This window comes from Oncorhynchus nerka, linkage group LG28, assembly GCF_034236695.1.
Source record: "Oncorhynchus nerka isolate Pitt River linkage group LG28, Oner_Uvic_2.0, whole genome shotgun sequence".
Classification (NCBI taxonomy): Eukaryota; Metazoa; Chordata; class Actinopteri; order Salmoniformes; family Salmonidae; genus Oncorhynchus; species Oncorhynchus nerka.
In genome coordinates, this window is record NC_088423.1 from 20,765,975 (window position 1) to 20,793,016 (window position 27,042).

Below are 27,042 nucleotides of genomic sequence, written 5' to 3' on the forward strand. Positions count from 1 at the left end.
GGAGAAAGAGTAATCTGGTTGATAGCCCATTCACTGCTCAATAGGCACACATTGGAACGCAGCGCTTTCAAAACACGAGGCACTTCCGGATTGGATTTTTCTCTGGCTTTCGCCTGCAACATCAGTTCTGTTATACTCACTGACAATATTTTTACAGTTTTGGAAACTTTAGACTGTTTTCTATCCTAAGCTGTCAATTATATGCATATTCTAGCATCTTGTTCTGACAAAATATCCCTTTTACGTTTTTTTCCCAAAAATGAAAATACTGCCCCCTAGTCACAAAAGGTTAACCAGGATGTTCATCTTTCATTTGCTGTATTGGACTTGTTAATGTGTGAAAGTTACATATTTCAAAAAAAAAAATTGAATTCCGTGCGCTGCCTTTTCTAGCGGAACCCCTGCCCTAGAAAGGTTAATGACACTATGTGCACTGGAAGTGCTCTTATCAAATTTAACTTCATGGGGTAAACCTTCACAGGATACAACTTTGCGAAAAATGCATTAATGGTGATTTTTCATTGACAAAAGATATGAGAGGCTGATTTGATTGTACACGTCGGTGTCCCAAAATTATTTTAGAACCCAGACACCGTGTACCAGAGCCTATATTCTAATCCAACCCCGGCTAACCTCATTCCGAACCTGCCATTGTCACAACCCAAATAATATCTCCATACCACAATTCAATGAATCCTATCTGGGAATGTCAACATGTGTTAATTACAGTGTCTTCCCAATAGGATGTAGCTGGATAAATGGAACATAAGCTTCCAGCATTACCGTTAAAACTGAATGTGGGGTACAGCGCTATTCAGACAGAAATATACATTTACTCTCCACATCAATATGGCTCAGCCACAGTTACTGATCATTATTGGATCTGTGGTAATAAGGCATATCTTTATTTACCGACAAATTGGACAGGGTGCTGTGTTTTTGGTAAAATAAATAGAGGTTAATGACAATGATCATTTACAAATTGTTATGTGCAAAGTGTAAGAAAAGTATTTCCCTTTCCTCTTTTTCCTCATGTCAATGCTTGTTTAATGAAAATGCTTGTATGTAATTTTCTATTAGGTTGAGACTTAGTCTCAAAAGGGAGGAAATGTCATGGAAAATTACATAATTTGTCATGCTATGCCATGTTTTACTGCTTAAAGAATAGTCTCGTTATATGTTAGTGTTTTTTCTAACCTGATACAAACTTGTCTTGGTGTGACTTAGTCATAAGACTGGGTGAGGGTAACTTACAGCTAAGAGACGTTTGGATGCAACCGCAGCATGTGAAATCCTGTGGGTTTACTATCTACAGAAAGTCACATGTATGGAACCTTGCAGAAAGGAGTACAATATAGGGTTTGTTGTTGTGAATGCAGTTAGACGGTTGAGCCCTCGGGCTATCAACCTCATGCAATCTTAAAGTCTGCACAGACAACTTATTACCTTTTACACACTATCTGCTGACTGCCACGTATACAGAAAGGGGTTGTAATTTTCTCTATACAAGCAGAGACCTGGCTATGTTTGTTAAGCTTTCAACTCTGAACCATTCTTGGTGATGTTGATTGCTTAATTTTTGCAAATCTTATAATAAAGTTGTTGTTGGAAGAATCTACATTCTCTCTCTTCCTCTGGAATTTCCCTGACAGGCATCACAGCAGCAAGATCTGTGACCTGTTGCCGCAAGAAAAGAGCAATCAGTGAAGAACAAACACCATTATAAGTACAACCTATGTTTATGTTTATTTATTTTACCTTTTGTACTTTAATTATTTGTACATCAGTTACAACACTATATATAGACATAATGACATTTGAAATAGCTTTATTCTTTTTAAACTTTGTGTGTGTAATGTTCACTGTTAATTTTTTTATTGGTCATTTCACCTTTGTTTATTATCTATTTCCCTTGCTTTGGCAATGTAAACATAAGTTTCCCATGCCAACAAAGCCCTTAAATTGAAATTGAATAGAGAGAGAGAGAGAGACAGACAGAAGGATATTACTCATCTACAGTGTCTGTCTCAACAAAGGGAAACCCACTGCCCTTAGCTACAGAATAAATTTACAATACTCATCTTTTCTAAACGCTGAAGTCAAACCAATGGATTCACAAAAGCAATCATTCAACTTCGATTTTCAGTTTTGAACTGACAACTGAATAAATAAATTGGAATCAGAGAAGACTGCAATATAAATTATATACTAACCTACCTCTAATGCAGGCACACACCCAATGCAATACGGTTAGAAAACATCTATTGATTAAAAATGGGAATGAGAGAAGACCGTGGTGTTAAACCAGTGTGAATAATTGATGTACCACTGCTCCTCTAACACCCAATTGATATGTTATGTAACATGAGCTATTTCTTAGTTCCTGGGTCAGCAGCAGACCAGTGACATTCCCAATACATTAAAATCAGTTTGCCTCTTCCTCTGCAGCCCCATCTCACTTGCTTTCTCTATCTCTATGTCTCTCTCTCCACCCACTCTCTCTTCTCAGTGAGCTTGGCTCTGGGCGATCTGAGTCCCACAGACCCCGGGCCCAATAGAGGGTACCTCTTTTACGCCTCGATTAGATCAACAGCGTCATTGCATCAATGAAGCATAATACACTCCAGGCGTTACCCCTCCAGTCATCAGCACAAGTCACAGTCACAGAGCCACAGATGTAGGATCTAAAATTGGGCCAGTTTGCTACAGCAGGAAAAGAATCCTCCAGCAACAGGAAATGTGAATTATTATGTGGATCATAATAAATGGTTATCTTTGGAGAAGTTGATACATTTTTTTGTAAGGGGAAATCAAGTCTGACATATCAAAGTGGAAATTACAAACTTCCGAAGCCGTATAAACCTCAAATACACTACAAGTTTTACATTTTAGTCATGGACAAAGTGCTCTGCTTCAGGGAAAGAGTCCATAAGATACCTGCTCAGCCCAAATCCCCTTTTGGATTTGATCGGCTACCCATCTCTGACACCTGCTGGGCTGTGGCCAATAGTATGATATTTCTCTGGCTCAGAGTTAGTAGCAGTGTCCTCACCACCTTCCCCTACGGTGACCTTTTGACCCACCAGCTGGCACTGCATCATCTCTAGGCTGACTAGGGACCCAGTCTGTCTGTTCATTCACAGTAGCAATACAAACCTGAGGTGGCCCGTTCCTGTAGGTTCATGCTCTACAACATCCGCAGAGTACGACCCTGCCTCACACAGGAAGCGGCGCAGGTCCTAATCCAGGCACTTGTCATCTCCCGTCTGGATTACTGCAACTCACTGTTGGCTGGGCTCCCTGCCTGTGCCATTAAACCCCTACAACTCATCCAGAACGCCGCAGCCCGTCTGGTGTTCAACCTTCCCAAGTTCTCTCACGTCACCCCGCTCCTCCGCTCTCTCCACTGGCTTCCAGTTGAAGCTCGCATCCTCTACAAGACCATGGTGCTTGCCTACGGAGCTGTGAGGGGAACGGCACCTCAGTACCTCCAGGCTCTGATCAGGCCCTACACCCAAACAAGGGCACTGCGTTCATCCACCTCTGGCCTGCTCGCCTCCCTACCACTGAGGAAGTACAGTTCCCGCTCAGCCCAGTCAAAACTGTTCGCTGCTCTGGCCCCCCAAATGGTGGAACAAACTCCCTCACGACGCCAGGACAGCGGAGTCAATCACCACCTTCCGGAGACACCTGAAACCCCACCTCTTTAAGGAATACCTAGGATAGGATAAAGTAATCCTTCTCACCCCCCTTAAAAGATTTAGATGCACTATTGTAAAGTGGCTGTTCCACTGGATGTCATAAGGTGAATGCATCAATTTGTAAGTCACTCTGGATAAGAGCGTCTGCTAAATGACTTAAATGTAAATGTAAATGTAAAATGTAAATGTCCTTCTCCCCCTTCACTCCCCCTGCCTCCCCCACAGTCTCCCTCCTCCTCCCCCAGTCACTCACCTGCATCTCCTTGTCTCCGTACTTAGAGGTGTTCTTGCTGCCCTGGCTCTTCCTGCGTAGCTTCTTCAGTTCATCCTGACACTTCTCCAGACTCTCTCCTTTACTCTTGTGCTCCATCTGGTACTTCTTCAGAGCAGCCTGTAGGGGGAGTATAGATTCAGTTTTAAAAGCTCTACACAGAAAAAAGTTATTGAGGTGTTCTTCTTCAGGGTGATATGGGTAACCATTTTCCTTTGCGTATCAGGAAGGGTTATTTACTGCTGAGATGGTTGTGAAGAACCAACCGGTTCTTCCCCTCTCCAAAATGTTTTGATTTCATTCCATGAAATGCTAAACCGTTAAAAAAGTTCCTGTAATTTTATGTTACACTACGGCTACTGTTTGCAGTAAAAGTACTTTAAGCAACAGCAAGTTACTCCAATAACACAGCTGAATTAAGGTGTTATTGCTGTAAAAGGACAGTATGCTACTGAATGCTGATTACTTGGGACTACACTTGATTTAATGACCTGATTTAATGAACTGCCGTAAGTTCTGTAATTGTACAGGATAAGTCATATTATAAACCTCAACTGGGATTTGAACTGCTATGCCACCAAAGGAATATAAAAAGTTAAAGGGGGATACAACTGAATGCGTTCATCTAAATTGTGTCTTCCGCATTTAACCCAACCCCTCTGAATCAGAGAGGTGTGGAGGGCTGCCTTAAATTGACATCCACGTCATCGGCGCACGGGGAACAGTGGGTTAACTGCTTTGCTAAGGGGCGGAACAACAAATGTTTACTTTGTTAGCTCTAGGATTCGATCCAGCAACCTTTCGGTTATTGGCCCAATGCTCCTGCCAGGCCATGAAAAAGACTGGCCACAGATTTAACGGCAAGAATACATTTCTGCATTTTTGCTAAAAGTTGCCCAGAATCAAGTCCAATCTGACAACACGAACAAAACAATATTTACATGATTTCACTGTAATACTTATCCTGTAAAATTAAATATAAATAAATATAATAATGTATAATATAATAAATATAATAATTTACAAGAGTGTATTGTAACCAGCATACATCAGCATTCTGTCATTTTACAACAATAATGCCTAAATTCAACTGTAAAAATACAATATAAATTGTTCCTGTATTTTTTGTGCAACTCAGTAGCTGGTAACATAATGCCAAATTTCAGGTAGTTTTTAACAGTGTCTGCCATAAGTCCATCTGAAGTATTGTATAAGTGTAACTGTAGAACCTGTAATTGGTTCTACCTGGAACCAGAGGGTTTTTCATGAAAGGGTTCTAAATGGATCTCCAACGGGTTTCCCTACAGGTACAAATTAAAGGGTTCTATGGGGCACCCAAAAGGGTTCCCCCATAGGGACAAATTAAATCATTTCTACTGGTTCTAATCTTTATTAATCTCTATCATCCCCACACACCCAGTGGTGTAGCAGGAAATTCAGGTCGCTAGCAACAGTGAGGTTATGATTTAAAATCCCAAGTGAGGTTAACTCCTAAGTAATCAGAATAAAGAAGCGTACTGTCCCTTACCAGTAGCCGGGAAATATTTAACAATGTAATGAAGAACCCTCTGGTTCCTGGTATAACTGTCCGCAATTATACAAATTGTTATACAAAGGGTTATCCAAAGAACCAATATCAAAAGCTTTCCCCTACAGGGACAAAATGAAAAAAAAAAACATGTTGGTACTAACTAGCACTTTTTTTGTGTATACAGTCATTGGCTACCCTAAACTAGTGTTCTACCAATTAATGTATTTGTTTGGTCCCATTTCCATCCACCTGACCACCTTTTATTCACTGATTGATGCAAGACAGCATAATCCAAGCGATTGGGTTGCCTGCCTGCCTGCCTTTCTGGTGGCCGCAAAACAATGTTTCCAATCTTTTATTTCTGTCTGATGCAAAAACCTAGCTGAGCGTGGATAATTACTTTTGTCAATGCTGAATTAACAGAGCAGAGCAAGAGAAGGGCAGCATATGCCATCATGCCAAAAACACACTCAAATGAACTGATGAGGTAAATATGAATTTCAAATAGATGCTACAGTATTATTAAATGAGTGACTCTGGTACAGATGATATTTTGTGAGCATCCAGAAATGACACTTTCATTTAAAGGGATGTTTCATTGGGATGACATTCATAGTAGGCCTTTATTTATTCCCAATTCTGCAGAAGTTGTCTGGGAAAGCTTGGAAAAAGAAAGGAAAGCCTCAAGAAACAAATCCAACACTTCAAATATCTCTAGAAATGTGTTTATCGCTTTAATAAAACTCAAACTTCTACATATTTGTATTTTCCTAAAATGGGTAATAGCCAGTAATTCATGGAGTGGAAAGTAAGAGAAGAAAATAATTCATGTAACTTTATTGCAGAGTGGTTATGATTAAAACCTGTGGGAAATTCTCAGAAAGCTGTGGAGTTTGTCTCTAACTGATGATTTGATGAGAATATGGATCCTATCCTGGTTCCTGCTGCTCCATAAGGAGGCCTAGCTAGCTGACTTAAAATACAATTAAAAGCACTAGTCTGCGTCAACTCGTTGTTAATGAGGCATTCACTTCAGAATACACACACCACTGACACAGAAGTATATAGAGGCATTATATCAATCTGAACTAAAATTGAACTAAATTAACTCTGCTGTAATGTCATGAGAACACAGTTAGTAACTATGAATAATTATAGGTCATGATAAGCAATATTTGTAAGGGCCATCAACCTATAACCATTACCATAGAGTGAAGGTGAGAACACACCTAAAGGTATATTTAGAGGGTGCTAAACAACAAGGAGTTACTACAGTGAATGAATGGGAGACAACAATGAATGACCTTTCCTAGGAGGACACTCACATTTAGGTAGCGTGCATCCAGCTCCACCTTCTTCTCCAGCTCTGTCAGAAGCTCATTGTGGAAAGACTTCAGCTAGAGGACAGAAAGGACTCCAAAGAGTTAATGATAACATACGATACACCCACACATCTCATCACCAACACAGGCAGGAATAGAACCTGCTTCAGGTTGTTACGTTCTCAACTTCCAAACCAGACTTGTTTGTTTTTAAAAACATTGACTAGTCTGGCTGGCGGTCAGCGTGTGTTGTGGTGTCAACATGACTTGGAGAGAGACGTTTGTCGTGACATCAAAACTAACACACTCAAAGGATTAGGGGAGGTTGTATAGCACCGGTATGTAAATTATGTCGAAATTCATGCCAATGTTGAGGTTATTTATGTGTGTGTGAACACGTGCCTGTGTACTCTCAGTAAAAAAAAGCGTTGTCCCCATATGAGAACTATTTGAAAAACCATTTTGGTTCCATGTACTGTAGAACCCTTTACACAGACGGTTCTACATGGAACCCAAAAGGGTTCTACCTGGAACCAGACAGTCTTATCTTATGGGGACAGCCGAATAAGCATTTTGGAACCTTTTTTTCTAAGAGTGTGTATGTTGACAATTGACTTTTGCGTCAATAGAGACAAATAGCAGAGTTATCTCCAGTCCCAGACCAGGCGGAACTGAAAACAAACTGCAAAACAACTGAATCAATGGTGCCTCTAAATAATGAAACATCCCAGATTAACACATGAGGTGGTGTCTTCAGATGACAGAGGGACTCTAATGAATAAAAACAAGAAAGTCCCCTTGGCTCTGCTTTGGAGTACTGCTCTTTCTAAAGGGCCGTTAAAGTTACTGTGTCCCAAATGGTACCCTATTACTTCTAAAGTACATTCTTTTTTACCAGAGCTTATGAGCCCTAGTCAAAAGTAGTGCACTGCACAGGGAATAGGGTGCCATTCGAGACTGAAACTGTATCAAAGCCCTTTGGTCTCTTTTCTTCTCTTTTTGTTTTAGTAGTCTGAAGCAAAGTCTGAAGCAATAATATTTTCTTACATTCTAGAAGTTGGCTGTGTGCTGTAAGAGCAGGAACAGGCGAGATGTAAGTGTGTATAAAAACAATAGTTAAGAGGCCAGTAGTCCATTGTTTTGTGTGTGCGTAGTAGAGCTCTGTTCCTTTGAATTCAAGCATTGCACAGTATCTTCATATTTTCAGGCAATGGCTTTAAAACGAGGATTAGCAAAATACTTAGTTAGCTCCTGGTATAGATTGTGATTGGGTGATACTAGAGTTGAGATGCCAGAGCAAATGTAAGAGACAATAAGCCTTCATCATCCTGATCATGGTCCTGTGTTCTTCTCACCATATCTTCAAGCTGCATCTGGATCTGTCTGTGGACCTCAGCCATCTGAAAGAGTACGTCCCCTAAAGAGAGAACAGATGGGAGAGAAAATGGGGAAAAGAGAGAGAGAGAGAAAGAGACAGAATGATATTAAATATTATGTGTGTCGTTGAAAGCTACATCAACGTGCAAAAACCAGACCATGCAGCCACACAAAACACTTGGAAGACAGGTGGAGTGAGGGAGGGAGACGAGGGAGGAGAGGATGGGAATGAACAGGATGGAACATCAGTCAAGTCACGGAACTGAAAACATTGTAAACTTAAAAGAATAGAACACAAATACAAAAAGAGAAACAGAATAGTGTAAGAAAATCACGAGCAAAACAAGATATCTAAAGACACAACTCTGTCTGTAAAAATAAATGAAAGTATTCATGGTAATATTAGCTCATTTTACTAGTACTGAGAACATACAGCACAAATACTCCATATATTCAGTACAAATGTGTCATATTATGAGAAAGAAATCAAAGGAAACTTCCACAAATGAATGAGTACTTCTTTATACTAAGCGATAGTGCTTTGCATTAAATAAAACAACATATAAATACTTCAAACAAAAAGCAGAACCAAGAGAAAAGTTGAAAATAAAACAAACAGAAAGTAAAGGGTGATTCATGCAGCCAGGGAGATATAATGCGTGTCATTTTAAGATACCTACATGCTGCCTCTTCTGAATATGCAATGCATTGTAAAAAAAAAAAAGGAACAAAAAGATCTAGTTTGAGCAAAGAACGAATAGAAGGGTAAAGAACTGGAGAGACAGTGACAGATCAAACTACCCCAGAGAAACGAGACAAGACAGGTTTCCAAATAGGTTCCCCAGATAAAAGAATGAGACACATGAAAGGGTTCCACACACAAACGGTGATTGTGTTCACTCAAATATTGACTTAGCAGACATTCAAAGGGAGACGACTTATTGGAATATATTCATTATCCATATATAAGTCAAAGAACTCTAATTTCCAATCTCACCGCACCCTCTCTATTTCTATGTAACACACTGCCCTACCCTGACATCATTTGCTGTATAATATGTGGTCAGTGGCGTTCTGAGTTCAGTAATTTAGGTTATTAAACACGTTAGAAAGGAGAAGAAGAGGTGAGTGTAGAGAGTAAAACTAAGGGGACATGATGATCCTTCCCATTAGGAACTAAAGAAGTAAGGAGAACATTCTAAGAGAACATTCTAGAGGGGGGCTTTCCATAGAATTAGGAATTAGAATACAAATTAATTTAATAGGATCTCTATGGGGCTTTCTTTTATGACATCACAGCATAGGGAGGCTTATCAGGAGGTGTTGAGGTCATCAAGCTACGACTCTAAATGAGAAGGGGATTTAGGAGTAGGGAAGGTTTGGAAAGCATTAAGGTCCCTTCTAACAAGGTTTGGACCGGATTCGACATTTTCAAATCCACAAAAACAGCATGTTATGCAAAACTGTTACAGTGCACATAACATATGAGTTTATTGGCTTAGAGATTATATTGTTAGCAGCACAATGCACACACTTAAAAAATCTTAAACTCTTACACCCGCTGGTGGCATTTTCTAAACAACACATAATATTGTATACAACCCTGATCAAGTACATTTAGGTTTAAAAAATATAAGACCTACTAACACATGCTTAGTACTGTTAGAAAGGTAAGAACTGTGGATTCTGATGGTGTCTACGTGTGACTACTACAAATCTACAAGACTACAATGATGTGACTACTACAAATCTCTTCCTAGTAAGAGAATTGAAAGTCTAGGTTTGAAATAAAATGTCAGCCATTACTGTTCACAAAGGATTTTTTTAAATAAAGTAAAAAAAGGAATGAATACAACCCTGATAAAGCATAAACAGTTCACTTTCACAGCAGCCATGTTGTATTCCTTCTCACATATACAGTTGAAGTCGGAAATGTACATACACCTTAGCCAAATACATTTAAACTCAGTTTTTCACAATTCCTGACATTTAATCCTAGTAAAAATTCCCTGTCTTAGGTCAGTTAGGATCACTTTATTTTAAGAATGTGAAATGTCAGAATAATAGTAGAGAGAATTATTTATTACAGCTTGTATTTCTTTCATCACATTCCCAGTGGGTCAGAAGTTTACATACACTCAATTAGTATTTGGTAGAATTGCCTTTAAATTGTTTAACTTGGGTCAAACGTTTCAGGAAGCTTTCCACAAGCTTCCCACAATAAGCTGGGTGAATTTTGGCCCATTCCTCCTGACAGAGCTGGTGTAACTGAGTCAGGTTTGTAGGACACCAGATTTGTAGGACAACCGTAGTGTGGCTTTTTTATGGCGGTTTTGGAGCAGTGGCTTCTACCTTGCTCAGCGGCCTTTCAGGTTATGTTGATATAGGACTCGTTTTGCTGTGGATATAGAGACTTTTGTACTTGTTTCCTCCAGCATCTTCACAAGGTCCTTTACTGTTGTTCTGGGATTGATTTGCAATTTTTGCACCAAAGTACATTCATCTCTAGGAGACAGAACGTGTCTCCTTCCTGAGTGTTATGACGGCTGCATGGTCCCATGGTGTTAATACTTGGGACCACGCTGTACTATTTTGTACAGATGAACATGGTACCTTCAGGCGTTTGGAAATTTCTCCCAAGGATGAACCAGACTTGTGGAGGTCTACAATTATTTTCTGAGATCTCTCTAGTCTGTGAAGGGGTTCTCAAACTTTTTGAGTCTGGTGACCCCTTTTGTGATAGCAAATTCATCAGGGACCCCCTCGTAATCAGAACGCAACTCGGGTGAGAGAAAAATAGCATACAATGAGTTTTAATATGACTTCAGCCGTGCATGGCTGGACGACCCAATACTTCGGCCCTGGGAATGAACATTTAAAGGCCCGCCTCTTGGCATCGGAGAGAAAATTTTACAGTTCTTGCAAGCCATCTGATGCATATTCAAATGTCATAAATCAGCACTGCAGAGCTCTCCCTGTCCTATGCCGTGCCTTGATTGTGTTACTGTTGATGATATCTTTAAATGTGCATGTACACCCTGGTACAGCTACTGTTGCTAGCCCCAATTCTGACTTGTGCTCTGATATCTGCTTCACTGATTTCTGCTCTCGTAAAAGCCTGGGTTTTCTGCACGTTAACACGAGAAGCGTATTACCTAAAATGGATAAATTGAAAGTGTGGGTTCACAGCTCCAATCCAGATGTGTTGGTCATTACAAAGACGTGGTTAAGGAAGAGTGTTTTGAATACTGATGTTAACCCTTCTGGTTATAACCGTTTTCGGCAAGACAGATCTTCCAAAGGTGGGGGAAGACCAAGGATCACCTTCAGTGCTCGGTTGTCTCCTTCAAGTCTTGACACCGGCCTGTACTCTACCTGCCCTCAGCTCTCTCCTGGCACCTTACACTAAGTCTGAATTTGTCCTGATGGGTGACCTAAACTGGGACATGCTTAAACCGCATGACCAAGTCCTAAAGCAATGGGACTCCCTATAAATCTTTCTTAGATTATTACCAATCCCACAAGGTATGACTACAAACACCCAGAAAAGGCAACTCTCTGTGATGTTTTCTGTATTGACCTTTATTTAACTAGGCAAGTCAGTTAAGAACAAATTCTTATTTTCAATGACGGCCTAGGAACAGTGGGTTAGCTGCCTTGTTCAGGGGCAGAAAGGCAGATTTCTACCTTGTCAGCCCTGGGATTCGATCTAACAACCTTTCGGTTACTAGTCCAACGCGCTAACCACTAGCCTACCTGCCGCCTGTAGCAATCACTGTTTTACAGCCTGTGTTCATAATGACTGCTCAGTGAAACGACCTGTATTTGTCATAGACGCTTGCTAAAAAAATGTAATGAGCAAGACTTCCTTCATGAACTGGCCTCTGTAAAATGGTATAGAATCAGCGTGATCCCCTCTGTCGAAATGTCGAATACGCTTGGACCTTCTTTTTTATATTTTCAGTTGTATTGTTAACAAACATGCCCCCATTAAGAAAATGAGAATTAAAAACAGGTTCAGCCCCTTATTTGACCTTGATCTTGCAGAATTACTCCAACTCAAGAATTGCATTTGGCGAAAGGCTTGGCACACGCATACTCAGGCTGACTGGCTCTCATTCAGGAAAATGAGAATTAAGTGCACTCAGGCTATCCGGAAGGCCAAAATGAGTTACTTTGAGGAGTAGGTCTCTCTCTGTGGGTCTAATCCCAAGAAGTTCTGGAAAACGGTTATAGACCTGGAGAATAAACCCTCCTCCTCACAGCTTCCCATGTCCCTTAATATTGATGATGTGGTGGTTACTGACAAGAAGCACATGGCCGAGCTCTTTAATCACCACTTCATTAAGTCAGGACTCCTATTTTATTCAGCCTTGCCTCCTTGCCCGTCCAACATTTCCTCATCTCCCTCCCATGTGACTATCCCTGATGCTTCTCCCTCTTTTCCCCCTACCCTGCTACAAGGTTTCTCCTTGCAGGCAGTCACTGAGTCCAAGGTGCTAAAGGAGCTCCTGAAACCTGAACCCCCAAAAACATCTGGGTCAGATGGTTTAGACCCTTTCTTCTTTAAGGTTGCTGCCCCTATCACCGCCAAGCCTGTCTCTCCTTTCTGGGGAGGTTCCCATTGCTTGGAAGGCAGCCATGGTTTCTCCTTTATTTAAAAGGGGAGATCAAGCTGATCCTAAATGTTCTAGGTCTATTTCTATTTTGCTCTGTTTAGCAAAAGTGTTGGAAAAACATGTCTGTGGCCTGGTTCGCTAACTACCTCTCTCAAAGAGGCAGTGTATAAAGTCAGAAAATCTGCTGTCTCAGCCACTGCCTGTCACCAAGGGAGTACCCCAAGGCTCGATCCTAGGCTCCACGCTCTTCTCAATTTACATCAACAACATAGAACAGGCAGTAGGATGCTCTCTCATTCATTTATATGCAGATGATAGTCTTATACTCTGCTGGCTCCTCCCTGGATTTTGTGTTAAACGCTCTACAGCAAAGCTTTCTAAGTGTCCAACAAGCTTTCTCTACCCTTAACCTTGTTCTGAACACCTCCAAAACAAAGGTCATGTGGTTTGGTAAGACAAATTCCCCTCTCCCTACCAGTGTAATTATTACCTCTAAGGGTTAGACAGCACACTGTCCTTCTCTCAGCACATATCAAAGCTGCAGGCTAAAGTTAAATCTAGACTTGGTTTCCTCTATCGTAATCGCTCCTCTTTCACCCCAGCTGCCAAACTAACATTGATTCAGATGACCATCCTACCCATGCTAGATTACAGAGACATAATTTATATTTAGGCAGGAAAGGGTGCTCTTGAGCGGCTAGATGTTCTTTACCATTCGGCCATCAGATTTGCCACCAATGCTTCTTATGGGACACATCACTGCACTCTATACTCCTCTGTAAACGGGTCATCTCTGTATACCCGTCGTAACACCCACTGGTTGATGCTTATTTATAAAAACCCTCTTTTGCCTCACTCCCCCCTATCTGAGATATCTACTACAGCCCTCATCCTCCACATACAACACCCGTTCTGCCAGTCACATTCTGTTAAAGGTCCCCAAAGCACACACATCCCTGGGTCGCTCCTCTTTTCAGTTCGCTGCAGCTAGCGACTGGAATGAGCTGCAACACACACTCAAACTGGAAAGTTTTATCTCAATCTCTTCATTCAAAGACTCAATCATGGACACTCTTACCGACAGTTGTGGCTGCTTCGACTGATGTATTGTTGTCTCTACCTTCTTGCCCTTTGTGCTGTTGTCTGTGGCCAATAATGTTTGTACCATGTTTTGTGCTGCTATCATGTTTCATTGCTACCATGCTGTTGTCAGGTTGTGTTGTTACCATGCTGTGTTGTCACGTGTTGCTCCCTTGCTATGTTGTTGTCTTTGGTCTCTCTGTATGTAGTGTTGTCTCCCTTGCTATGTTGTTGTCTTAGGTCTCTCTTTATGTAGTGTTGTCTCCCTTGTCATGATGTATGTTTTGTCCCATATTTATGATTTCTTTATTTTTAATCCTAGCCTCCGTCCCTGCAGGAGGCCTTTTGCCTTTTGGTAGGCCGTCATTGTAAATAAGTATTTGTTCTTAACTGGCTTGCCTAGTTAAATAAAGGTAGAATAAAAAATGAATGACTTTTTTTTTGCCATGACGCAAGAGACTTTGTTGTTGTTGCAGCATGAAAAGGAATATCCTGCAACACCACACATTTTGTCATGAGACAAAGAGAAAACTTTGGAGTTTTAAATAAAATACTAATTGGGGGGAAGAGAATAAATATTGAGTTGAAAAATGTATAATTGGTGGAATACTATGGATACCCATATGCCTCCCAGACCCATGTTGCCCAGGATTAAGAAATTGTATATTCGTTCCACCAATTCGGTGCCTTTTGAGAAGTGGAACTTGGTCCGAAAAAACATTTGATTTCATTGTTACATTCTGTCATAAAGAGCACGTGTTCAACTTCATAAAACATGTTTCCCTATCTCAACAGGGTAAATAAATAAATAAAAATACTACTTAGTAAGTGCCTATTAAGTACCAAATAAAGTAACATTCTTCTTGAATCAGCCATAAATCCCCACACTTGCTGTGTGCAACAGGGAGTGGCAATTGAAGCATCACAAAACAAACGTTTAAATATTTCTAGCCTGCCTATCTATGGGTAACAGGGTTGACTTGTTATGCTTGACCTGCTCAGTTTTCCTCCACAAAACACCAGAAAATGGTACAGAATAGAAGAACCAGCTCACCTGTTTTTGACTATTACATGTTCAATGTTTCTTCATAATTTCTAAGTGACTAGTGACTTTAAAATCACTAACACTAAATGAATAATATTCTTCAGAAATTACTTTGTCAAAGCAACAAAATAACTAGGGCTTTACAATGACAGCAAAACAACATCTGTTGTTGTTAGAAATATTCATTTAAAAATTAAATGTGGAACTGTATTTATTTGTACGCACTGTTTACTGGTCTGGCTCCATGCCAAGGTGGACTGTGCAGTCCCAGTGCTGATCCATCACATGGCGAGACCTCTAAGAGGACATCAGAGGATAACAATGGTGGTGAGTGAGTGAAACAGCATCCTTCCTCTACCCACCACCTACCTTCCTTCCTTCCTTCCTCTACTCACTACCTTACTTCCTTCCTTCCTCTACTCACTACCTTACTTCCTTCATTCCTCTACCCACCACCCTCCTCCTTCCTTCCTCTACCCACCACCCTCCTCCCTTCCTTCCTTTACCCACCACCCTCCTTCCTTCCTTCCTCTACCCACCACCCTCCTTCCTTCCTTTACCCACCACCCTCCTTCCTTCCTTCCTTCCTCTACCCACCACCCTTCCTTCCTTCCTCTACCCACTACCCTCCTCCTTCCTTCCTTCCTCTTCCCACCACCCTCCTCCGTCCTTCCTTCCTCTACCCACCACCATTCCTTCCTTCCTCTACCCACTACCCTCCTCCTTCCTTCCTTCCTCTTCCACCACCCTCCTCCGTCCTTCCTTCCTCTTCCCACCACCCTCTGTCCGTCCTTCCTCTTCCCACCACCCTCTTCCTTCCTTCCTTCCTTCCTTCCTTCCTTCCTTCCTTCCTTCCTTCCTTCCTTCCTTCCTTCCTTCCTTCCTTCCTTCCTTCCTTCCTTCCTTCCTTCCTTCCTTCCTCTACCCACCACCCTCCTCCTTCCTTCCTCCCTCTTCCCACCACCCTCCTCCGTCCTTCCTTCCTCTTCCCACCACCCTCCTCCTTCCTTCCTTCCTCTACTCACTACCTTACTTCCTTCATTCCTCTACCCACCACCCTCCTCCCTTCCTTCCTCTACCCACCACCCTCCTCTCCTTCCTTCCTTCCTCTTCCCACCACCCTCCTCCTTCCTTCCTTCCTCTTCCCACCACCCTCCCCTTCCTTCCTTCCTTCCTTCCTTCCTTCCTTCCTTCCTTCCTTCCTTCCTTCCTTCCTTTACCCACCACCCTCCTTCCTTCCTCTACGCACCACCCTTCCTTCCTTCCTCTACCCACCACCCTCCTCCTCCTTCCTCTACCCACCACCCTCCTCCATCCTTCCTTCCTTCCTTCCTTCCTTCCTTCCTTCCTTCCTTCCTTCCTTCCTTCCTTCCTTCCTTCCTTCCTTCCTTCCTCTTCCCACCACCCTCCTCCTTCCTTCCTTCCTCTTCCCACCACCCTCCTCCTTCCTTCCTACCTTCCTTCCTTCCTTTTTCCACCACCCTCCTCCTTCCTACCTTCCTTCCTTCCTTTTCCCACCACCCTCCTCCTTCCTTCCTTCCTACCTTCCTTCCTTCCTTTTCCCACACCCTCCTCCTTCCTTCCTTCCTCTACCCACCACCCTCCTCCTCCTCCTTCCTCTACCCACCACCCTCCTCCTCCTTTCTTCCTCTTTCCACCACCCTCCTTACTTCCTCCCTTCCTTCTTTCCTTTCTTCCTTCCTACCACTCTCCTCCTTCCTTCCTCTTCCCACCACCCTCCTCCATCCCCTTCCTCCATCCTTCCTTCCTTCCTTTCCCACCACCCCTGCTCCTTCCTTCCTTCCTTCCTTCCTTCCTTCCTTCCTTCCTTCCTTCCTTCCTTCCTTCCTTCCTTCCTTCCTTCCTTCCTCTTCCCCTTCCCACCACCCCCTCCTCCTTCCTTCCTTCCTTCCTTCCTTCCTTCCTTCCTTCCTTCCTTCCTTCCTTCCACCACCCTTCCTTCCTTCCTTCCTTCCTTCCTTCCTTCCTTCCTTCCTCTTCCCACCCCACCCTCCTCCTTCCTTCCTTCCTTCCTCTTCCCACCACCCTCCTCCTTCCTTCCTACCTTCCTTCCTTCTTTTTTCCCACCACCCCCTCCTCCTTCCTTCCTTCCTTCCTTTTTCCACCACCCTCCTCCTTCCTTCCTTCCTTCCTTCCTTTTCCCACACCCTCCTCCTTCCTTCCTTCCTTCCTCTTCCCACCACTTCCTTCCTCCATCCTTCCTTCCTCTTTCCACCACCTTCCTTCCTTCCTTCTTCCTTCCTTCCTTCCTTCCTTCCTTCCTTCCTTCCTTCCTTCCTTCCTTTCCTTCCTTCCTTCCTTCCTTCCTCTTCCCACCACCCTCCTCCTTCCTTCCTTCCTCTTCCCACCTTCCTTCCTCCTTCCTTCCTTCCTTCCTTCCTTCCTTCCACCACCCTCCTCCATCCTTCCTTCCTCCTTTCCACCACCCCCTTCCTTCCTTCCTTCCTTCCGTCCTCTTCCCACCACCCTCCTCCTTCCTTCCTTCCTTCTTCCCACCTTCCTTCCCCCCACCACCCTCCTCCTTCCTTCCTTCCTCTTCCCACCACCCTCCTCCTCCTTCCCTTCCTCTTCCCACCACCCTCCTTCCTTCCTTCCTTCCTTCCTTCCTTCCTTCCTTCCTTCCTTCCTTCCTTCCTTCCTTCCTTCCTTCCTTCCTCTTCCCACCACCCTCCTTCCTTCCTCCTCCTTCCTTCCTTCCTCTTCCCACCACCCTCCTCCATCCTTCCTTCCTCTTTCCACCACCTTCCTTCCTTCCTTCCTTCCTTCCTTCCTTCCTTCCTTCCTTCCTCCTCCTTCCTTCCTTCCTCTTCCCACCACCCTCCTCCTTCCTTCCTTCCTCTTCCCACCACCCTCCTTCCCCTCCTTCTTCCTTCCTTCCTTCCTTCCTTCCTTCCTTCCTTCCTTCCTTCCTTCCTTCCTTCCTTCCTTCCTTCCTTCCTTCCTTCCTTCCTTCCTTCCTCTTCCCACCACCCTCCTTCCTTCCTTCCTTCCTTCCTCTTCCCACCACCCTCCCTCCTCCTTCCTTCTTCCTCTTCCCACCACCCTCCTCCATCCTTCCTTCCTCTTTCCACCTTCCCCTTCCTTCCTTCCTTCCTTCCTTCCTTCCTTCCTCTTCCCACCACCCTCCTCCTTCCTTCCTTCCTCTTCCCACCACCACCCTCCTCCTTCCTTCCTCCTTCCTTCCTCTTCCCACCACCCTCCTCCTTCCTCCTTCCCTCCTCTTCCCACCACCCTCCTTCCTTCCTTCCTTCCTTCCTTCCTCTTCCCACCACCCTCCTCCTTCCTTCCTTCCTCTTCCCACCACCCTTCCTTCCTTCCTTCCTTCCTTCCTTCCTTCCTTCCTTCCTTCCTTCCTTCCTTCCTTCCTTCCCACCACCCTCCTCCTTCCTTCCTTCCTCTTCCCACCACCCTCCTTCCATCCTTCCTTCCTCCTCCTTCCTTCCACCTTCCTTCCTTCCTTCCTTCCTTCCTTCCTTCCTTCCTTCCTTCCTTCCTTCCTTCCTTCCTCTTCCCACCACCCTCCTCCTCCCTTCCTTCCTTCCTTCCTTCCTTCCTTCCTTCCTTGCTTCCTTCCTTCCTTCCTCTTCCCACCACCCTCCTCCTTCCTTCCTTCCTCTTCCCACCACCCTCCTCCATCCTTCCTTCCTCCTTCCACCACCCTCCTTCCTTCCTTCCTTCCTTCCTTCCTTCCTTCCTTCCTTCCTTCCTTTCCTTCCTTCCTTCTTCCCACCACCCTCCTCCTTCCTTCCTTTCCTTCCTTCCCTTCCTTCCTTCCTTCCTTCCTTCCTTCCTTCCTTCCTTCCTTCCTTCCTTCCTTCCTTCCTTCCTTCCTTCCTTCCTTCCTTCCTTCCTTCCTTCCTTCCTTCCTTCCTCTTCCCACCACCCTCCTCCTTCCTTCCTCCCTCTTCCCACCACCCTCCTCCTTCCTTCCTACCTTCCTTCCTTCCTTTTCCCACCACCCTCCTCATTCCTTCCTTCCTACCTTCCTTCCTTCCTTTTCCCCACCCTCCTCCTTCCTTCCTTCCTTCCTTTTTCCACCACCCTCCTCCTCTTTCCTACCTTCCTTCCTTCCTTCCTTTTTCCCATTCCTTCCTTCCACCTTCCTTCCTTCCTCCTTCCTTCCTTCCTCTTCCCACCACCTTCCTTCCTTCCTTCCTCCTCCTCCTTTTCTTCCTCTTACTTCCCCACCACCCTCCTCCTTCCTTCCTCTACCCACCACCCTCAACCTTCCTTCCTTCCTCTTTCCCCCACCCTCCTACTCCTTCCTTCCTCTTTCCACCACCCTCCTCCTCCTTCCTTCCTCTTCCCACCACCCTCCTCCTTCCTTCCTTCCTCTTCCCACCACCCTCCTTCCTTCCACAATCTTCCACCACCCTACAACTCCCTCGATCCATCAACCACCTTCCTTCTCCTTCCTTTTCTCCCTGCATCCATCCATCCACCCTCCACTCCTTTACTCAATCGTGTGAATACCACAGGCCATTAACTACATTTGTGGGCAAATGAGGGAGGGAGGATATAGTAGCTCCATGCTCTGAGTAGCGTGACTACAGCATCTGAAGATTACTGAGCTTTATGGAGACTCCTGCTGATGTAGACTAAACAGACCACAGTGTGTGTGTGTGTGTGTGTGTGTGTGTGTGTGTGTGTGTGTGTGTGTGTGTGTGTGTGTGTGTGTGTGTGTGTGTGTGCATGCGGGTGAAGGTGTGTGTGTGCATGTGGATGTGTTCAACTATACTTGTGGGGACCAGAAGTTCCCACAAGAATAGTAAACAAACAAAAATGTGACCAACTGGGGATATTGTGTTAGTCCCCACAAGGGCAAATGGTATTTCTTGGGAGTTTAGAAAAGGGAAAGGGGATAAGTGTTAAGGTTAGAAGCTGTGGTTTAGGGTTGGGTTTGGAGTTATGGTTAGGTTTAGGGTGTCGGGTTAGGGTTAGGGTTGAGGTAAAGGTTAGGGTTAGGATCAGGGAAAATAGGATTTCAAATGGGACTAAATTGTGTCCCCACAACGTTAGGCATACAAGACTATGTGTGCATGTCTGTGTTTCCTTCTCTCTCTGATCTAACTCCATCCTGCCAGCTGAAATATCTGCCTATTTCTCTCTCCTGTCCCTGCAGGCCTGTCTAAGCCTCTTACAGATAATCAGCACAGATCACAACATCTGAAGCTTAGAGAGACTATTGTTGTCTGGTCGTAGTGGAGCCCTATCAATTAAAGAATACACAATTAATGCCCCTCAGCTAGTTTGTCTTGTTCACACTGGGTCCACTGGTCTTGGGGTCAATTCTTAGGCCACAAGATTCAGGGATAACCTAAGAATCTAATCGACTGCAGGGGACAGAGAACCTAAGAATCTAATCGACTGCAGGGGACAGAGAACCTAAGAATCTAATCGACTGCAGGGGACAGAGAACCTAAGAATCTAAACGACTGCAGGGGACAGAGAACCTAAGAATCTAATCGACTGCAGGGGACAGAGAACCTAAGAATCTAATCGACTGCAGGGGACAGAGAACCTAAGAATCTAATTGACTGCAGGGGACAGAGAACCTAAGAATCTAATCGACTGCAGGGGACAGAGAACCTAAGAATCTAATTGACTGCAGGGGACAGAGCACTACTTTTGACCATGGTTGCGCTGGTGCAATTGTGCACTGTATAGGGATTAGGGTGCCATTTGGGACAGTCTGTCTTGTCCACTGAGGGTGCCCTGCGGTCGATTTGATTCTTAAGTGTCCCCCCTCAGGAGCCTGGTTGTCACACAATCATTGTTTTTTCCATTTCCCTCTTTCAACAAATGTAATTGGCTCATGGGGGTTGAGGATTGGTCTGTCATTCACTTTGTTACTTGCTCTCAGAGTCTGGTAATGTGTTAAAAGGACATTATTATGAATTGGATGAAGTAGTGTGTTTTTGTATTTTAATACACCTAGATAACAATCTTGTACATAATGTGTGAATGACATAGACCATCTCTGGAGAAAAGGACAGACAGTTCTCGGCTCAGGAGTCAGTGTCTTGAAAAACTAGACAGGTAAAATATATATTTTTTGTCAGTTAAAACTGTATAAACTTTGATCCCTGCATCAAACAGAATAAACCAGTTTGTGAGCAGTAGACAAAAAGCGGGAGAGAAAGACCATAGCATCAGCTTCAATGCCCCTGAATGGTCTAAAACTAAAACCACTGTCTGTCTGGCACAGTAGCATCAGTTACAGTCTCACTGTGTTCCTCTGTTCAGCAGGATGTGTGTTATGCTGTGTGTGTAGTGTGTGTGTGTGTGTGTGTGTGTGTGTGTGTGTGTGTGTGTGTGTGTGTGTGTGTGTGTGTGTGTGTGTGTGTGTGTGTGTGTGTGTGTGTGTGTGATGTGCTACTGTCTGTGATGTCTGTGTGATGCTGTGCTGAGCTGACCCTGTCTGCAGGTAGAGTGTTCTAGCCTAGGTAGGGAGGGAGCGAAACGGCCCCATTATCCAATGTGACTACCCTGAGGGCAACATTCCCGAGCCATCCAGGCTTCCTTTATTTCCCCAGCAGCATATCTATTTCTCTCTGGCTGTTGGGAGGAAGCGCCATTTCCAAAACACCCATTAATGAACTACTGAGGGAGAGGTGTTGTGACTGTGAGCGTTTCTACTGGGGTGGCATAATGTGATCAAACACAAACAGGGTCAGCTAATCCACAGCAAGCTGCAGCTGGAAGACATGGAACAGTATATAATATAGCATGATGCTTCTAGGAGGTTGTCTTTACTCAAAGTAAGGTTGATTAAATGCCTGTGTTTTGTGCTGTGGTTCGTCATCTACAGTAACTGTTCCTTACATGTCCTGAATACATCAGTGACTCCAGCTGTTGCTTTTCAGGGAGGAGACACACACACACACACACACACACACACACACACACACACACACACACACACACACACACACACACACACACACACACACACACACACACACACACACACACACACACACACACACACACACCATTATTGGCTAAACAAAAAGTTCTGACCCTGTTTACAGAACCAGAGTGTATAGAACCAGATACCATCTTCTTCACTTACTGGACCTCTGCACGACATTAAAGTAATTTTCCAGTACACCTACAGAAATCCAGCATCTCACATCTTATAAATAGGCCAGGACTCAATACCGTTGCTGTGTCCTTGATCACACGGCCTTAAAAACATGAATCATTTTTCGCAAAATATTCAGCTGGACACATTAAGGTTGTGGTGACATGCATCATCCTTGCTGGGGGCGTCGATGAGAACCTAAACAAGTCAAGGCAGAGCTTTGGCTGATCCCTGTCCACACCAGCAAGTGTAGTTACATGTAACGTGGTTTGATTAGACACACTTGACGTCTTTATTATACAACACCAGCTCAGACAGTATCGAAAAGAAAAATGAACCACTTAAACATGAATTACGTACACATAGATCGATACAAACAAACAAGATCTACATGATCATTACTGATAGATGGGGCACAAAATGGAGATTGATTATTCCAGACCACAGACATGAGGGAGGGAGGGAGGGAGGGAGGGAGGCAGGGAGGGAAGGAGGCAGGCAGGCAGCCAGGTAGGGAAGGAGTGACAGAGACTGATGACTTTGGCCTACTGCTGGTCAGATTCAGCAAGTAGCCAATATCTATTTTCTACCCTCTGATCTATAACCTCTGACCTCTATAGGGTCCCAGAGAGACTAATCTCCGAATCTACAACATGTTATAGGTTGTTGGTTGCTTAGTTACCTCTTCTTTCATAGCTACTCCCTGGAGTCCCATAGGGCGGAGCACAATTGCCCCAGCATCGTCCGGGTTAGGGTTTGGCCGGGGTAGGCCGTCATTGTAAAATAAGAATTTGTCATTAACTGACTTGCCTAGTTAAATATAAGGTTAAATAAAATAAAATTAATCTATAACTTTTTTCCTAGACTGGATGCTTAGCTTAAAACTAGAGCCTAGTGTTTTTCCTAGAGAGGACGCATAGCCTAAAACTAAAGCCTAGCGTTTTCCCTAGACAGGACGCATAGCCTACAACTAGAGCCTAGTGTTTTTCCTAGATAGGACACATAGCCTAAAACTAGAGCCTAGCGGTTTCCCTAGACAGGACACATAGCCTAAAACTAAAGCCTAGCTTTTTCCTAGACAGGACACATAGCCTAAAACTGAAGCCTAGCGTTTTCCCTAGACAGGACACATAGCCTAAAACTAAACCCTAGCGTTTTCCCTAGACAGGACACATAGCCTACAACTAGAGCCTAGCGCTTTCCCTAGACAGGACACATAGCCTACAACTAGAGCCTAGCGTTTTCCCTAGACAGGACGCATAACCTAAAACTAGAGCCAAGCATTTTCCCTAGACAGGACACATAGCCTAAAACTAGAGCCAAGTGTTTTTCCTAGCAGTAGTGACTGAACACACAGTATGCCTAGCATATCCTCAAGGCTGATTGTACCAGGCTCAGGTGTGAATAGATAAACACACAGTAAGTTTATGTACTATTCATAATAGAGGTCACACACAGCTGTAACGATGTGCGCTGAGAGTCGGGAGTCAGGGAGTGAGTGCTTTAATAAAATAAATGGAGCATAATACAAAACAAGAAACACTAACAGCACACAGACATGAAACAGAAACAATGACGCTTGGGGAAGGAACCAAAGGGAGAGACGTATATAGGGAAGGAAATCAGCTGCAGCTATACATAGCCCATCTGTAAATAGCCCCACAATCTACCTACCTCATCCCCATATTGTTTTTATTTACTTTTCTGCTCTTTTGCGCACCAGTATCTCTACTTACACATCATCATCTGTACATCTATCACTCCAGTGTTAATTTGCTAAATCGCTACTATGGCCTATTTATTGCCTTACCTCTTCACGCCTTTTGCACACACTGTATATAGACTTTTTCTATTGTGTTATTGACTGTACGTTTGTTTATTCCATCTGTAAATCTGTGTTGTTGTTTGTGTCGCACTGCTTTGCTTTATCTTGGCCAGGTCGCTGTTGTAAATGAGAACTTGTTCTCAACTGGCCTACCTTGTTAAATAAAGGCTAAATTAAAAAATTAAAAATTAAATAAAAAGGGAAGTGATGGAGTCCAGGTGAGTCTGATGACGCGCAGGTGCGCGTAATGATGGTGACAGGAGTGCACCATAATGAGCAGCCTGGTGACCTAGAGGCCGGAGAGGGAGTACACTTGACAACAGCTGTGTTCCAGTTGCTGTTTCTGGTCCCACAGAGTTCCCATTAGGGGGAACTGAGAACCAGTGTATGACTGAGAGGAGGAAAAGAGTCTGAAATGTCTGGATCTTTGTGATAGTGAGGTGACTGTTAGCGTGCATGCGTGTGTGTGAGTAAGTGCCAGGGGTATAGTACCGCAGAGCCCTGTGTGCTCTGTTCCTGTGTTCTACTCTATTATCATGCCCATTAAGTCACTATTTGGCAGACTGACAGACTCCCCGTACCAAGGACGGGAGGCACAACAGGACATATCTGATAGAGTTGAGCTGTTCATATTAAGATCCAACCACTTACTGGAGCACTGGAACAATCACTGAACAAATCGGCGATGCTTTTGGATTTCACACATACTAGTGCTGAAGCACGGAGGGCTGCGAATCAGCCCTTCATCTTTCTCATGTCTATCTCATTCTCTTTCTCTCCCTGCTTCCTTCCCTCCCTCTCTTTCTCTTTATCTTATTGTCTCTCTTCTTTTGCTCAACAAAAAAGAAGAGAAAGTATTGTTCAGCTGATGGACAACATGAGGAGAAGAATGAGAGAAGAGCTTTGTTTCACCTGCTGAACGCAGATAGGAGAGTTTTGAGAACAATAGTGTTGTTTGTGAGTCAAATTAGATCAAAAGAGAAAGAAATATATAATTATCTGAAGCCAGTAATAGTGCGTTGCACTATAAGTCTCATAGACTTGTGATCTTGTGTGTGTGTATATCTCTCCCTCTCCCTCTCCCCCTCTCCCTCTCCCCCTCTACTTCTCTCCCTCTACTTCTCTCCCCCTACTTCTCTCCCTCTACTTCCTCCCTCACCCTTCCCCACCTTTCTCTCTCTCCCTCCCACTATCCCTCTCCAGGGTGATTTGAGGACAAGGACACACCAGGGAACAGACAGAGACAGAGAGGCTTTATCCCTGGCTTTTTGCCTCATTGGATGCATCCCAAATGGCACCCTATTCTCTACATAGTGCAATACTTTACACCAGAGCCCTATGGGCCCTTGTCAAAAGTAGTACACTATAAAGGGAAAAGGATGCCATTTGGTACACAGCCTTAATGCGAAAGAGCCATGGACATAGCCAAATTAATTTCAGCTCTATCAGAAATACAATACAAAAACATTCTCAGGCATAATATGTCGTTATCTACTGATCAGAATATATTCCTAAATTAGAGAGGCACTCCTTTGAAACGTTCATCTTAGAGAGGAGACATCTCCTGCAGGCGAAATGTGTGGGAGTACAGTGCACAGTGTGGGGGGAGTTGGGAGAACTTTTATAGAAAACGAGGGGTTTGTGATGATGGTGGCAAGAGGAAGGAAAAAATAAGAAGATTCCGTTTGAAAGAGTGTTCTCGCAGGAGCTGCAGTTTCCTCATACATACTGCAGTGTGAGCACCGGAAAATAATGAAAAACATTGAATAATGAAGTAAGCTTTATGCAACACCTTTTTGAACCCATTACGCCTCTTTGTGAATTTTGCAGAATTCAGACAGAGTAGAGCTAAGGGGAGAAACTCAGAGACGGGTCACCAAGGTGTCAGCCGTACTTCTCAAAGACAGAAAGTCAAATTAGCTAAAAAATACAATTAAAATACCACTATCTGAAGCTAGTAATAGTGAGTCGCGAGTCCCAAAGACCTGCGGTTGTATGTGTGTGTGTGTGACAGGCCACCCTATTGTCTCCCTTCATGCTTTTCACAACTCTCTAATAAAGCACGAACTACGGCTGCTTTTCCAAATGGCATCCTATTCTCTATGTAGTGCCCTACTTTTGACCAGAACCCGATCGGTCATTGTCAAAAGTAGAGCACCAAATAGGGAATTGAATGCCGTTTGGGATGCACATTATGTGCTGCTGCTATTACTTCCATGGAGGAGCAGACAGAGGATAAAAAAGAGCTCTTTCACCGTCCTCAATATAACAAGGTACACACACACAAGGCACACACACCACTTCTAAGTGATAGCATCAAATTCAGTATGCCCACTCCTTCACTGCAACATGTACATCATCTGCACCTACTGTGGCTGTCTAGACACTGGACAATTCCTTCCATGAAGAGAAAGGGAAAAGGGAAGCCTCCTTGTCTTGGTTAACTGACTTTTTCTGTTGATTTCTCTATTGCTAGTTACAGTGTTGCATTAAGTGTGCTTTCTTCTCCCTCTCTCTCTCTCTCTCTCTCTCCATTTTTGTTTTCCTCCCTGAGTTTCTTCATGCTCTTTTATTTTTCTTCCACTGGAAATTATTGAGATTGTCCGCCAGTTGTGTGTGTGGGCGTGTGAGTGTGTGTCCACCAGCTGTGTGTGTGGGTGTGTGAGTGTGTGTCCGCCAGTTGTGTGTGTGGGCATGTGAGTGTGTGTCCACCAGCTGTGTGTGTGGGCGTGTGAGTGTGTGTCCACCAGCTGTGTGTGTGGGCGTGTGAGTGTGTGTCCGCCAGTTGTGTGTGTGGGCGTGTGAGTGTGTGTCCACCAGCTGTGTGTGTGGGCGTGTGAGTGTGTGTCCACCAGCTGTGTGTGTGGGCGTGTGAGTGTGTGTCCACCAGCTGTGTGTGTGGGCGTGTGAGTGTGTGTCCACCAGCTGTTTGTGTGGGCGTGTGAGTGTGTGTCCACCAGCTGTGTGTGTGGGCGTGTGAGTGTGTGTCCACCAGTTGTGTGTGTGGGCGTGTGAGTGTGTGTCCACCAGCTGTGTGTGTGGGCGTGAGTGTGCGTGTCCACCAGCTGTGTGTGTGGGCGTGAGTGTGCGTGTCCACCAGCTGTGTGTGTGGGCGTGAGTGTGCGTGTCCACCAGCTGTGTGTGTGGGCGTGAGTGTGCGTGT

The 27,042-nt window shown here is 44.1% G+C and overlaps 1 protein-coding gene across 4 annotated transcripts in view; it reads right to left on the reverse strand.

The window, feature by feature from the left end:
* The window catches only part of LOC115112985 (brain-specific angiogenesis inhibitor 1-associated protein 2-like), a 181,574-nt gene that overhangs the window by 64,941 nt on the left and 89,591 nt on the right, over nucleotides 1-27,042 (reverse strand). For all 4 annotated transcript variants that reach the window (XM_065012692.1, XM_029640123.2, XM_065012691.1 and 1 more), the window contains 3 exons: nucleotides 8,181-8,242; nucleotides 6,829-6,900; nucleotides 3,955-4,092 (listed from right to left, as the gene is read on the reverse strand). In XM_065012692.1, the coding sequence (XP_064868764.1) occupies nucleotides 3,955-4,092; nucleotides 6,829-6,900; nucleotides 8,181-8,242 (272 nt within the window). The remainder of the gene's footprint in view (nucleotides 1-3,954; nucleotides 4,093-6,828; nucleotides 6,901-8,180; nucleotides 8,243-27,042) is intronic.